Raw genomic sequence first — 13,999 nt, forward strand, 5'->3', positions numbered from 1 at the left:
TAAGCTTTCCATAGATCCCTGCTGTTACTATTTGTAATCAGCTGGAACTGGGTTTAAATGGAGGTTCTACCACATCCTGGCTGGGCATTCTTAGGTAAGTGATGCAATCCCTCTGAACCCCAACTCACAGGGCTGCTGCGGAGAGGGGGTGACATCCTGCAGTAAAGCACTTCACCCAGGGCTCTATCCAGATGTGGAGCCTGCAAAAGACTCAAGAGGTTCTCCTTGGGAGGAGCCCACCAAGTTTCCCAGGGTCTGAGCAGTAGGTGAGGCATTTATTTGTAAAAGAGGTGGTTGGTTATCCCAGAAAGGAGATAAGAGAAATCACAGCCTTCCCCACCTCCACCCACCACACACACATCATTGATTCAAGGAGTCACTAGCATTGGTAGGGCCATGCCTCCCAGTGTGATCTGTGCCATATACATGATCAGTTCTGAAGCTCCTTTCCAGGCACATTGATCACAGAGACTCAAGGAGCCCGTGAAGCCCATGAACAAGCACACTGGCCAGAGCACACTGGCCAGGAGCCTACATGATAATTGAAGGAAAGCCAGTGATCACCCAACTTGCCCCTATTTCTAGAGAGAGATGAGGCGTACACCCCTGAGGCAGGCACTGCAGCCATAGGAGGGGGCAGAGGCTCCTGGTGGGGTTTCTGAGTAGCCAGCCCAATGGGGTATGTGTTAGTTGAAAAACAGAATGGTTCACAGCTGGACTCACTGCCTGGGCTCAAATGTGGGCTCCACCACCTACCAGCTGTGTGACCTCCAACAAATCAGGTACCCGCCCCCCTTACATGCCTCAGTTTCCTCCACTGTAAAAGGGAAGAGTTCCTACCTCATGGGGTGGTCGTGTGGATAAGATGAGCTACTATGTGCAGTCTTTAAAACAGTGCCTCTGTGTCACCAGCACCATGTGGGATTTTGCTGTTTTTGTTAATGTGTTGGCTGGGGAGGGTGGAGGGAAGGCTGAGGCGGAATTCTGGCCACCACTGGATTCCAGCTCTTTCAGCTGCTCCCTCCTCGTTAACGGGAAACCCAGTTCTAACAGGCCAGTAAGCAAGGTACGTGTGGGCTTCCTTGTATTTACTTGCTAATCTGTATCACATGGGCACCAACAACAATGATCAGGTTACCACTGTGGGCAACTGGAGCTAAATCCAGCACGGGTGCCAGCGAGGGACTGTTCAAGCACACCTCAGAATTGTCCCACCGGGTTAGCTGAGAGATTTACCCATCTCTGACTTTCTCCATCCTCAGGCATTAGTTGAGGGATGTCCCCGGGGGCATTGACTCCTGCCACTTGTGGATTGCCCTGCATATGGAAAGTCTTTAGAAAAACAGACACAGGTACGCAAGGTAGGGAGTTGCCAACAGCAACTGCCCACCAAACCTGAAGGTGAGCCAAGGAGATATGAGTGGAGTATTGACAGTGCCTGCTACAGTGACCTTGACCTCTGAGCCCAATTCCTGTGAAATAACCCAGATGCCCCAGACCTTGGACCCTGTGACCACGATTACTCTGAATAAACAAAATATGCAGCTGGAGTCGCATCGGAAATCAGATGCCTTAAAATCTCCGCTGTGTATTCCGGGGAGACCTCAAATGAAAACCCAGTGTCCTCACCAGTGTCCACAGAGGTAGCTGTCAGGTGCACTCACCATGTGACATCTGCCTTGTGTCTCTTCCCCTTTTGCTCTTTGGTCCATGTTCCTGAGGTGGCTCAGAGAGGCTTCGCTGAGACCCCGCTCCATCCTTAAACCTCTCTTCTTCACCAGTTACAGAGCTACCCCCTGCCTGGCACTCAGGGGCTTCTAACCAATAGTGGAGAAGTGGATGAAGAGACTGGGTAAACCTTGTTAGGTTCACATCTGCAAACAGGGATCGGCAACCTGCCTCACCCTCTTCTCGGGGAGGTTTTCAGGACCCAGCAAGGCAGTGTACGTACCAGCACTTTGGAAACTGTAAAGTGCTGGGCGAGCATCAGTTGCTCTAGTACATAATGAGCAAGGCCTTTGGAGCCTTTACCATCTTGGCCGCTCCCAGGGCCACTCCTGAAGGAGGTGAAGCCATGCAAAATCCATTTGGTGCTTCTGCTGCCTGGTTGGTCCCTGCAGGGCTGGGAAGTGTCAGCCGTGTGTGGGATTGGACCACCCCAACCTGTCACAACACAAGGAGTGGTGCCTTATCAGCTGTGTGAGCCACAAACCTCCCAGCCCAGCAGAATCGTTTCCTTCAAATCCACTAGTAGTTGTGTAGGGAGTAGGCCAGGAGGGGAGTGGGCATCTGGAAGACCTCAGTCCATGCTTCTGCCCTCTGGGTCTGAGCTGAGGCTGCCGCTCACTGGGAAGCTGGTGTTTCCATGTGGGCAAGAAGGGAGGGGGAGTGGCGTGATGGTTAATGATGGACAGGACTATGCGTACTGAAGTCAGACTGGCTGGATTCTAGTTACAGTTCTGCCCTTAGACCTGTGATTCCACCCCCTCCTTTCCTTGTCTGCAAGCTGAAGATAATACATAATAATATAAAATATAGTAACCATAATATAAAAATGTGTAAGAGTGATGAGAAACGGCTCAGGAATTGGACTCCCAAAGTCAAATCCCACTATAGCTATGTGACGTAGGTAATCAACTTAACCTCTCTCTACGGTCATACAGAACTTAAGAGTTCCTAGAAGGTACCACACTCTCTGCCACCTCCATCCCTACGCACACACTATTCCCACCACCTGGAACAGCAATACTGTCCCTTCCCCTGAATCAATCACTTACTCTTCAGGCCTCAGCTTGGATACCACCTCCTCTGGGAAGCTACCATGAATGCCCAAAACCCCCTCTTAGGATTGCCCCTCCTCATTGCTCCAAAAGCACACACCTAGGGCTCTGCCTCTTACTGTACCAGCAGCAGAAAGTACTACTTTTACTGCTAACCGAAAGGTCAGCTGTTCGAGCCCACCAGCCGCCCCACAGGAGAAAAGACTTGGCCATCTGCTCCAATAAAGATTACAGCCTAGGAACCCTATGGGACAGCTCTGCTCTGTCCTGTAGGGGTTACTATGTGGGAACTGACCTGAAGGCACATAATGACAACATGCACCAGGCACTGTTCTAGACTCTAGATTCAGCATTAATCAGAAATCCCTGGCCTTGTAGAGCTTCCATTCTAGTCTGTCGTATACTCCTCACATGTGTGTTTCCTTTCCACACTGCTCTCTGAGGTCTGGGAGTCTATCTGCTTCCCCGTGATACAGCAGTGTGCCTGGCATATAATAGGTGCTTGCTTGTTGACTGAACAAATGGAGTCCTGTAGCTGTCTAGGTTTCTGAATCATTTGCCTGACTCAGCCCCAGGAAACTTACACTTCTGGACCATTCGTGCTATCAACATTAAAGAAGGTCTAGGAGAAACTGAGGCTCAGAGAGGGAAAGCGACTTGCTCAAGGCCACACAGCAAGTGCTGAGCTGAGACTGGGACGCGAGGATTCTAATCGTCAGTGCGGCGCTTCTTCCGGCTCCTGCTCACCTCCATGCCTGCAGCACCGTGGCTGAGCATGGCCAACAACAGCATGTTTATCAGATCGTGAAGGTGATTTATTTTCCCTTAAATCATAATGACTGGACAAGATATACAGCTGTTTGGAAATGTGTTAAAAACACATTACCAGCACATAAAGCAAACGAGCATAAATGGGGGGAGATGGCTCCACATTACCAGTCTGCGATGTGGCTAATTCTTAGGATATCTTCTGACTTGAAACAGGGTTAGTACTTAGACCCGTTACACCTAGTGGGAAATCATGTGCATAGGGGGAAGAAAAACCCACCAGAAAAATGAGTTTCAGATGTCTTGAAAGAGAAGACAAAATCTAAATGATCTTTTAAGAGTAACAAACTAGCATCTTTCACAGAAAACCTTAAACTACTTTTACTTTAAGGGGGAGAACCGGCCACTTCTCATCTGGAGGATGACGGGGACTGACAGAAAAAAAAAAAAAGTTATAAAACCAGAAGGGGAAAGGAATATAACTTTTTCAGGACCTACTGGTGTCTGACACTAGGAAAGATAAATCATAAATTCACTTTATCTGATCCACACACAAACCATATGGAGCAGGCATTATTTCTCAAAGCCCAGTTCTGCGTCTGCTCCATGATTATCTGCTGAGGGATGGAGCCCCATTTTACAGATGAGAAAACTGACCTTCAGAGTGATCAGGTGACTCAGCTGAGTGCCTCCAACTTCCAAGTCAGCCACCAGGGCCAAATCCCAGCAGGGTGGGATCCTTGCCCTCTGTGTTATGGATTGAATTGTGTCCCCAAAAAATATGTCAACTTGGCTAGGTCACAATTCTGAGTACTGTATGATTGTCTACCATTTTTATCATCTGATGTGATTTCCCTATGTGTTGTAAATCCTGTGACTAGAATGTAGTAATAAGATGGATTAGCAGCAGTTATGCTGATGAGATCTATAAGATTAGATAGTATCTTAAATCTCTTTTGAGATATACAAGAGAGAAGCAAGCAGAGAGATATGGGGACCTCATACCACCAAGAAAGCAGCACCAGGAGCAGAGTGCATCCTTTGGACCTGAGGTTCCTGCTCTGAGCTGCTCCCAGACTAAGAGAAAAACGATGATAAGGACCTTGCTCCAGAGCTGACAGAGAGAAAACCTTCCCCTGGAGCCAGCGCTCTGAATTTGGACTTGTTGGCTACTAGACTGTGAGAGAATAAATTTCTCTTTGCTGAGGCCATCCACTTGGCATTTCCATTATAGCAGCACCAGGTGACCAAGACACTCTGTGTCTCAGTTTCCCCATCTGCACATGGAAACAGCAGTATCTGCCAGCACCAAGTCTGGTACAAAGAAGAGGCTCCGTAGGTGCTGAGAAGAAACTGTTACTCCTGGGAGAAGCCAGGATTTCAACACAGGTCTATCTCATGCAAAGCTGATTCCAACCCTCTACCCAGTGGCCAGTGGGACTACAAAAGACCCCAGACTGTTAGTGTCTTCCTGAAACTTCCAGTGTGGTCATTATGCAGGTGGACATGTGACCAGGACATTCAGCCAACAGCCTGATGAGAGTCTGGGCTTCTTTACGGTGAGTACCGTCGCCACAAGGTGGGTGGCCAGCTCTATGTCAAGACTGTGACTGCAGTCAAGAGCCCCACCTGGCCCCCCACCCCCACCTCATGACATGACAATCACTATTATAATGCACTTGGGCCAGGCACAGTGCCATTGGCTCTAATATTCATGACAACTCTAAGGTGGAAAAATTACCACTATCTCCACTGTAAAGAGTTTGGTAATTTGTTGGAGGTTACACACACACACACACACACACCACCCACCCACACACACACGGAAGGCTCCAGATGCCTGAGCTGAGGCTGCCTGGCGGTTCCTGATGATTTATTCCTCCATCTGCTCCCCACCTTCCCTGACGTTGAACAAGTACCTGACCCTGACAACACAGTCCCTGCGCCAGCTGGTCCTTCTAGTAGTTTCCAAACTCCCCTGGAAATACAGGTTCTAAAAAGCACAAGCACTCTGGTGTTGGAGAGGCCGGGACACAAGTCCTGGCACTGGCTCCAACCAGCTGGGAAGCCTTGGAGGAGTCACTTACCTTCCCTCAGCCCCCGTTTCCTCATCTGCAAAATGGGGTGAGCAAAGCTCCCTGGCAGTGTGGTGACTGAAAATGCCTCACACAGAGCAGGACATGTGATCGACTCTCCATAAAGGCTCCCTTCCTTCCTTTCCTGGCCCAGACTCTGTATTCCTTATTTGCAGCCCTTTCTGTAAATGGCTGTGGTGGACGCTGGGGTGGACCAAGACAGGCATGGGGCCTTAGGGATCTGGTAATGGGGCTGATGAATTGAATAAGCATGAGAGAAGCTAAGGAGCAATTCAAATCCACCAATTCATCTGAGCACCAACTAGGTGCCAGGATTGTGATTAAGTACTTAACATGTAGTATCTCATTCAGTCTTCACAACAGCCCTGCAAACTAAGAACCATTGTTATCATATAGGACAAAGGGGCGAAGTGACTTCCCCAAGGTCATCTTCTAACAGCAGAGGCAGAATTTGAACCCAGAGCTGTGGGGCTCCGAAGACCTATGCTCTTAACTGTTCCACTCTACTATCTCCATTGGCCTGAGCCTAGTACCTGAAATTCCACCATCTATTCCTTCGAGAAGAAATGAGGTAAGAAGTGTGAAAATGCCTACGCAATGCCTGGGACTTCAGAAAGCCCCTACCATGATTTGACCTATGGATATAGAGGCCTGTGAGCAGCACAATGATATGATGTGCTTGGCTGCCCCTCTGGCTGAGACCTGGGGAACTACCTGGCCAAAGCAACCACTGCCCAATGCCTGCTTCTGGCCCCTCGGTACTCCCACCCAGGCCTTTGCTCAGCAGAGCAAATGTTTCAAGTCAAACCCTGTGACTAGAGATGTGCTTGGAATAAGTCTCCTTCCTCTGAGAGAAAAAGAAATATCCTAAAACGTGATTCTGCAAAGAATCATCCTACCTCCATGGGGGACTGAGACTCCTTGGCAAGCCTCAGAGAAGGGAAGGCACCACTCCATCTATCCATCCTTAGAAAGCAGTTTAAGATTAGTTGAAGTCGATTTACTTCTATTCTCTTTAGAGTCAGGGCACATGTGGTAACTAGATGAATTTGGCACTTTTGTTGGGTGGGAAGGGGTACCTGGGTGACACACACTGTTAAGCACTTGGCTACTAACCAAAAGGTTGGAGGTTCAAATCCACTCACAGGCTCCTTGGAACAAAGACCTGGAGATCTACAACCATTGAAAACCCTATGCAATGCAGTTCTACTTTGAAACTCATGGGGTCGCCATGAGTCAGGATTGACTCCATGGCAACTGGTTTTTTGAGCTGGGTGAGAATGTGTGATGGCAAATGCCTACCATTTGTCTTTATAAGTGTATAAGCAAGATTTACTCATTATGCCTGGATTTGGGGTAGATTCCAATCCATCATTGGCCTGGCATATGTCAATTACTACATACAATCAAAAGCACTGTCAAATTCACAGCCCCAGAGGAAAGAGTTTGTTCCCAAAACAACAGTGTAAGCTTAACAGTGTAAAAATATAGAACATAGCAACACTAAATGAGTACTGATTTACGGTAACACCTAGAGGCTCCTTTTAACTTACATAAAAACAGAATCAAGGAAGATTTTTATATCACCCAATCATTTTTATGGCCTTCTAGATTCAATGAATCACAAAGATAACCAAATCTCCACTCCACAACCCATCAGTTTTAGATCAAAGTGAGGTCGTTTCTCATCGTCAAGGTCGATTTAAAAGTCTGTTATTTCTTAAGCCTTGTTTAACGAAATTGATCCTTTAACTAACTTTGGACGTTGTGTCTCTCTCCAGTCTTGCACACGAAGTTCCAGTAGATTTAATATTGGGATTCATCATCTAGTCAAAGCCTTCAGGTGCTCTTCAGACCAGTCAAGTCTGGGGTTCTCAATATCTTCAAAGTCAATCAAACAAGGAGTGGAATCAGCAGATGTGACGAAGACGTGTTTTGTTTTTCCTCGCCATGCCAGACCTCTAGAAGCCATTTGGGTTGGGTTTTAGAAGATGGACTGGAGAAGTGAAGATGGTTCGGGGCCTAGGTCTGTTAAAAGAAGAGATGGAGAAGAAGGGAGAGCGAGATCACAAGGACGCTTACTGTAGACTGCAGAGCGATGGCACCCGAAGCCGTGGTGGTGGTCGCTGAGGTCGTTTCCTGTGAATAAACCTGCGTAGGAAGGAGCAGCGCCAGAATCAGCAGGGCCAGGCCCAGAGCGACCAGCATTCCCCGGCCCATGTCCACTCTGTCGGTGCGCGACGCGTCGGGCTCGCTGCTCTAGGGGATAGAGGACCACCGGGCTCCAGGCAGGGACAGGCGAGCTGGCGCGAAGGGCCGCGGGCCGGAGCCTTATGTACCAGCGGCGTCACAATGTCCCAGCCCTGTAACAGCGCCCTGACGTCAGAACGCCCGCCTACTGGCCCACCGGCAACCGCCCGCTTGTCCGCCCAACTGATTTTCAAAGAAAACATTTAAAACTTGCTCAGAGAACCTGGACCCCCTTACTTAGAAATCTAAGGTTTCCGTTGACTTTTTTCAAATGGCCTTATTTTTTCCCCCGATTCTTATGAATAATGCGTGTTTGTTGTTGGAGAAAGTTGGTATCCCAGAGAATGAAAAGAGCTTTATACCTGGAGATAATCATTATTTACAATTGGTATGTTTTTATGTGGACTATATTTATATGCATGTCTTTTACACAATGAAGATTGTACTTTGTATCCAGGACTTTAGCTTAACATCATTTATCATGAGCATTTTACTGTAATTAAGATCTTTTAAAAGAAGCAACTAGTTTAAAAGGTTGCACATCAAACTCTGTCTCGTTTTAAGTATTCCCATGTATTTTATAGGAGCCCTGGTGGTGTAGTGGTTAAAGTGTTTGGCTGCTAACTGAGAGGTGGACGGTTCGAACTCACCAGCTGCTCTGCAGGAGAAAGATGTGGCAGTCTGCTTCTGTAAAGATTACAGCCTTGGAAACTCCATGGGGCAGTTCCACTCTGTCCTATAAGGTCACTGTGAGTCAGAATCAACTGGATGGCAGTGCGTTTTGTTTTGTTTACGTATTTTATGGAGAAGTCAAAAAATACGCCATGGTGTTAGTCTTCGTTGTTTCTGGCTGATGGGATTTCTGTGTTTCCAACTTTTCTACACTGGTTACATGTTTCTTTTGGGGATTGAACCAGCAGGTTGATTTTTGAGATGTGGGATTGGTGGAATTCAAGCTAGAACAAACCAAGGCAAGTTGCTGTTAGGTGCCATGGAGTTGATTCCAACTCACAGTGACCCTATGTGAAACAGAACGAAACACTGCCCAGTCCTGCACCATCCTCACAATCATTGCTATGTTTGAGCCCATTGTTGCAGCCACTGTGTCAGTCCATCTCATTGAATGTCTTCCTCTTTTTCCCTGACCCCCTTCTTTACCAAGCATGATGTTCTTCTCCAGGGACTGATCCCTCCTGACAACATGTCCAAAATATATGAGAAGAAGACTCATCATCCTTGCTTCTAAGGAGCGTTCTGGCTGTACTTCTTCCAAGACAGATTTGTTCGTTCTTCTGGCAGTCCAGAATTATGGTGTGACCGTAATTCAAAGGCATCAATTCTTCGGTCTTCCTTATCCACTACCCAACCAAGGCATAAATTGCTTTAAAAAAAAAAAAAAACCATAGACCTGACATGCTACCATATGGATGAGCCTTGAGAACGTTATGCTGAGTGAAGTCAGTCACGAAAGGACAAATAGCGTATGATCCCACTTACGTGAAATATTTAGAATAGGTAAATGGGCAGAGAATATTAGTGGTTACCAGGGACAGAAGGGAAACCCTGGTGGCGTAGTGGTTAAGTGCTACGGCTACAAACCAAATGGTCAGCCGCTCAAATCCACCAAGCGCGCTCCTTGGAAACTCTATGGGGCAGTTCTACTCTGTCCTATAGGGTTGCTGTGAGTCGGAATCGACTCGATGGCAATGGGTTTTTCGGTTTCAGGAAGGTCATTGTTAAGAAGCAATGAGTTTCTGTTTATAAAAATTTTCTGATAGAAATTTGGCACCAATTATTAGTGGTAGTTGCACAACATGATTAATTGGTGTCACTAAATTGTACACGTAAGAAATGTTGAATTGGCGCATGTTATATCTATTTTTATAACAATAAAAATTAAAATAAAAAAATAAGTGTTTCATTTTCCACAACTCTTATCTCATATAACTTTTTTAAATTTCCAATTGTTTAATAAAAAAAGACTATAGACAGTAGACAGTGGAAATTAAAGAATAAAGACAGGAAGTTCATGGTTGATAATGGAGCACTGGAAGTCTGAATGGGAACCTATCCTTTCGAATGACTGGAATGGATGGAAATACTACCTTCACTAATGTTCGAAATTTAGGGAATGACTTATAATAAGAAATTTAATGTCATGTTGTTAGGTGCCGTCGAGTCGGTTCCAACTCATAGCAACCCTACATACAACAGAACGAAACCCTGCCCGGTCCTGCACCATCCTCACAATCCTTGTTATGTTTGAGCCCATTGTTGCAGCCCCGGTGTCAATCCGTATCATCGAGGGTCTTCCCCTTTTTTGCTGACCCTCTACTGCTAAAATTTAATAGAAGTTTTAAAAACCTTTGGTTTTCATATAGCTTGAAGAGAAATTTTAAAGTCACTCAGTATCCTCTTTGACCTTTATTTTGTAGGATGTAAGTATTTTCTTTATATCCCAGAAAATAAAATCCTACTTTTTCTTTGCTTTTCCTATGTCACTGCTTCCTGCATCTTCAGGAATCTCACTCTCTTTTTCTAAATGTTTAGGGGGCAGTCTGAAGAATTTTCTGACTTCCTCTTTGCCATTTGGGAATGGTGTACACACCAACGGAGTTCTTTTTGTTTACTTTTTTTTTTTTTGAGTCCCTGGGTGGCACAAACAGTTAACATGCTAAGCTGCTAACCAAAAGTGTGGAGGTTCCCGTCCACCCAGAGGCACCTCGGAAGAAAGGCCCGGCCATCTACTTCTGAAAAATCAGCCACTGAAAACCTAAGGAGCATAGTTCTACTCTAACACACATGAGGTCGCCATGAGTCAGAGTCAACTCAATGGCAGCTGGTACTTATTTTTGGCTTTCCTTGAGGAAAGCAATGTGGAGGGAGTGGCAGAGGTGGAGGAAGCAAATGTCTTCCGGGGAGGGGGATGGAAACCTCTGCCTCCTGGAGATATGGGCCCATCCAATGCACTTCTGTCTTAACCGCTGGCAAAGACGCTTTTTCTCCATGTCTGTGTTTGATGGTCACACGCTGCCTGAATGGGCCCATATCTCCAGGAGGCAGAGGTTTCTGCACAGCGTTTGCAGGCTGGTGAGTCCCAGGGCCTGACCCTGAAGGCCTGGGTTTGAATCTGGCTCTGCCATCTCCAGTTACAGGAGCCTTGGTGAGTCTTGTCACCTCTCCAGGCCTCAGTTTTGGCATCTGGATCAATGTGGATGGGGCTGGAGGAATGGAGTTAAGAGCTGGGCCGCAGGGGCCTTGAAAGCCCTTAAAGTTCTGGGATTTTGCTTCAGGAACAGCAGGGGGCCATTGACACCTTTAAACAGCTAGAGGACAGGACGGTTGTGCATTTTAAATATATCTCTTAGAACCTTTGTCTCAGCCCCTCTGTGAGGTGTGGGGATGAAATATGGTCAGGAGCAGCTGGAAAGCTTAGAGTGGAGATGGCTCAGCACCATTTCCCAGGAAATGGCAGCAAGTATCATTGGGGGGACAGTGGGTGGAGTGAGAACCGTATCAGCAGCTCTGGACAGATGCCCTGTCTGCCCCCACCCCTGCCTGTCATAGCAGTAGCTCCTCCCTTGTGAGGGCACCGAGCCCAGTGCTCACTGGTACATGCCCTGTACTCACCGCATCCTCACATTGAGGCAGGGGTTATTACCACCCCATTTCACAGAAGGGGAAACTGGGCTCGGGGAGGTTATTGACTTGTCTGTTAGACTTTGGAATACTGGAATGGGAGATACTTTAAAGACCTGTCCTCCAGGCCCATCTGCACTTCACAGAGGGGGAAACTAAGGCCCAGAGAAGAGCAGTGGCTTGCCAGAAGTGAACTGTCCATTGACAAAGCAATTAATTAATTTAGTTAAATAGCTCGTGTAAAGCCCTGCTGTGGTGCCTAGCAAGTATTCAAGGTTCAATAAACGGTGGTTTCCCTTCGGCTTCCCCCGCCGGTCCCAGGCCATATGGCACAGTTCCAGTCAGCTAGTAGATCTCAAACACCATCAGGACATAACTGAGGGGTGAATGAATGATGCCCTGGGTAGTGAATCTCCCCAGCTCTGATGTGATGTCCCATCCACTAGGGTTGCTCTCCGCTGAATGTGATCTGGTTGTCAGCTGGGCCACCATCTGCCAGCTCCAATGCCCAGAGGCCTCCCTGGGGCCTCAGAGGGCCTCACTGAGGGACTGCACCCAGATCCAAGGAGGGGGCAAGTGCCTGCCTCAGCTGCAGAAGAGGTGGGCCTGGCTGGGAGGAAGGATGGTCCTGGTCCCAGATGGCACAGGAAGCTGTGATCCCCACATTCACAGGGGAATGCCGAGAAGACTGGAGTGACTGTTGGGCCAGGGGGGCAGAGGGTGGACCTTGGAGCCAAGTCATGCAGGGCCTGGTTGGCATAACTTGGGGGTATTTCATCTGGAGAAGAGAACACTGGAATGGCAGCCAGGGGTGGGGAAGGGACTGCTGAGGCAGGACTTCAAGAAGCTGCTATGGTGGCTCCAGGAACCAGCCAGAACCGCAAGGAGGACTTGGAGAGGGAAGCTCAGTGCTGCAGGCTTCTGACCATAGGACAGTGCCCCAGCCTAGTGTGTTCACAGGGTTGAGTCTCCCTAGAGCCTTGAAGAAGGCAACTGACTCCCCTATGCACACTCTGCTCAGCACCCCCAAGTTCCCCCAGCAGGGCAAGTCCTCTGCCCTTACTACCCTCCAGCTACAACTTCTCAGAGGATACCTGCATCCCTTAACTCATGGTGCCTTGAAGAAGGAACTTGTGGAAACTCTTTCTCTCTCTACGCTGCTTCTGCTGCTGCTTCTATGGTGCTGAACTTGGAGACTGACGGCCCCTATTTGAGTTGCAGGCAGACCGTGGGGAGAGGGCTTCTAGCCAAGCTGTCCTCCCATTGTGGTAGGGCTGTCAGCTCAGGGGCCATGTGAGGCTCCCGCATTCTGCCTTTCCTTCAAAGCTGCCCTATGCACCCCCTAGAGCCCCTCTCATCTACTCCAGGTACAGACCACAAAGGTGGTCTCCTCTAAAAGGAATTCTCACTCTACCTCCCTCCTCTCCCCACCACCCCAGCCCAGGGAGAACCCTGAACCCTGACCTTCCTAGAGAAAAATTTGTCCTGGGTCTGAGGGCAGTACCACCTAAAATCATCTAATGTAAGCCTTTTTATCCCATTTTTCAGGTGGGAAACTGAGGCCCAGTGGAGGAAAATGATTTTCTCAAGGTCCCACCACAAGTTAGAGGCAAGATGGCTTTTTCTCCTTTCCTCTCACTTCTTCTCTACCCTTTCCTTTTCCCACCTTTTTTCTTTGTCTTTTATCTTTTGTGTCCTGTCCCAGATCATGCAAGGGACCGTGTCATGTTGTATCACAGGACTTAGGAGTCAGGCAGCCCTGGGTTCAAGTCCCAGCCCCACCTCTTCCTGGCCACAGCATCTCACGGGAGTCTCTGAGCTTCTCAGAGCCTCAAACCTCCCCAGGAAATGAGGCTGATCTAAGAGCCTACCCCATAAGATTCTGGGGAGGATTACATGAGATAATGCCTAGAAAGTGCTTAGCACAGTGTCTGGTCTACATTTAAACACTGACCCTCCACCTCTATCCCCTCCTTTCTCCCACCTTCCCTCCTTCCTTTCCATGCTGGGTATTTATTTTCAGAACCTCGAAGTCCTTCTCAAGCCTCTGACCTTCAATTTACTCTTTGGAATGAGAATAGTTTCTATTTCTCTTTCCCAGAGCGAGGCTGTGGACATTTTCCCTGAGGATCACACCTGTCCTGCTGATGGGGATGTGTGGAAGCCAATGCTGGACTTTTTGAACTTGTCTGTTACAGATTAAATTGTGCCCTCCCCCAAATATGTGTTGGAATCCTAACACTTATACCTGTAGTTGTCATCTAAGCTAATGTAATCACTTTCCATAATGTAATCTAATGAGATGTAATCAACCAGTCGAAGTCATATCAGTGAAGGGTGGATCCTAAACCTAATCACTTCTGAGTGGTATAAAGAGCAGCATAAAAGGTAAAAGCAAACGAAGACAAAGTATGCACAGCTTGTCACTAAGATGTACACCAGAAAAAAGGACTTTTTGATAATTGC

At 47.7% G+C, this 13,999-nt stretch overlaps 1 protein-coding gene across 1 annotated transcript; it reads right to left on the reverse strand.

Annotated features, from left to right (window-relative positions):
- Positions 1–7,534: 7,534 nt before the first annotated feature.
- On the reverse strand, positions 7,535–7,864 carry CD24 (CD24 molecule). Its single transcript, XM_064283143.1, has one exon. The coding sequence runs from the start codon at positions 7,862–7,864 to the stop codon at positions 7,676–7,678; it is 189 nt and encodes a 62-aa protein (XP_064139213.1). The 3' UTR covers positions 7,535–7,675.
- Positions 7,865–13,999: the final 6,135 nt, after the last annotated feature.

The sequence above is a fragment of the Loxodonta africana genome, chromosome 3 (genome assembly GCF_030014295.1).
Source record: "Loxodonta africana isolate mLoxAfr1 chromosome 3, mLoxAfr1.hap2, whole genome shotgun sequence".
Lineage (NCBI taxonomy): Eukaryota > Metazoa > Chordata > Mammalia > Proboscidea > Elephantidae > Loxodonta > Loxodonta africana.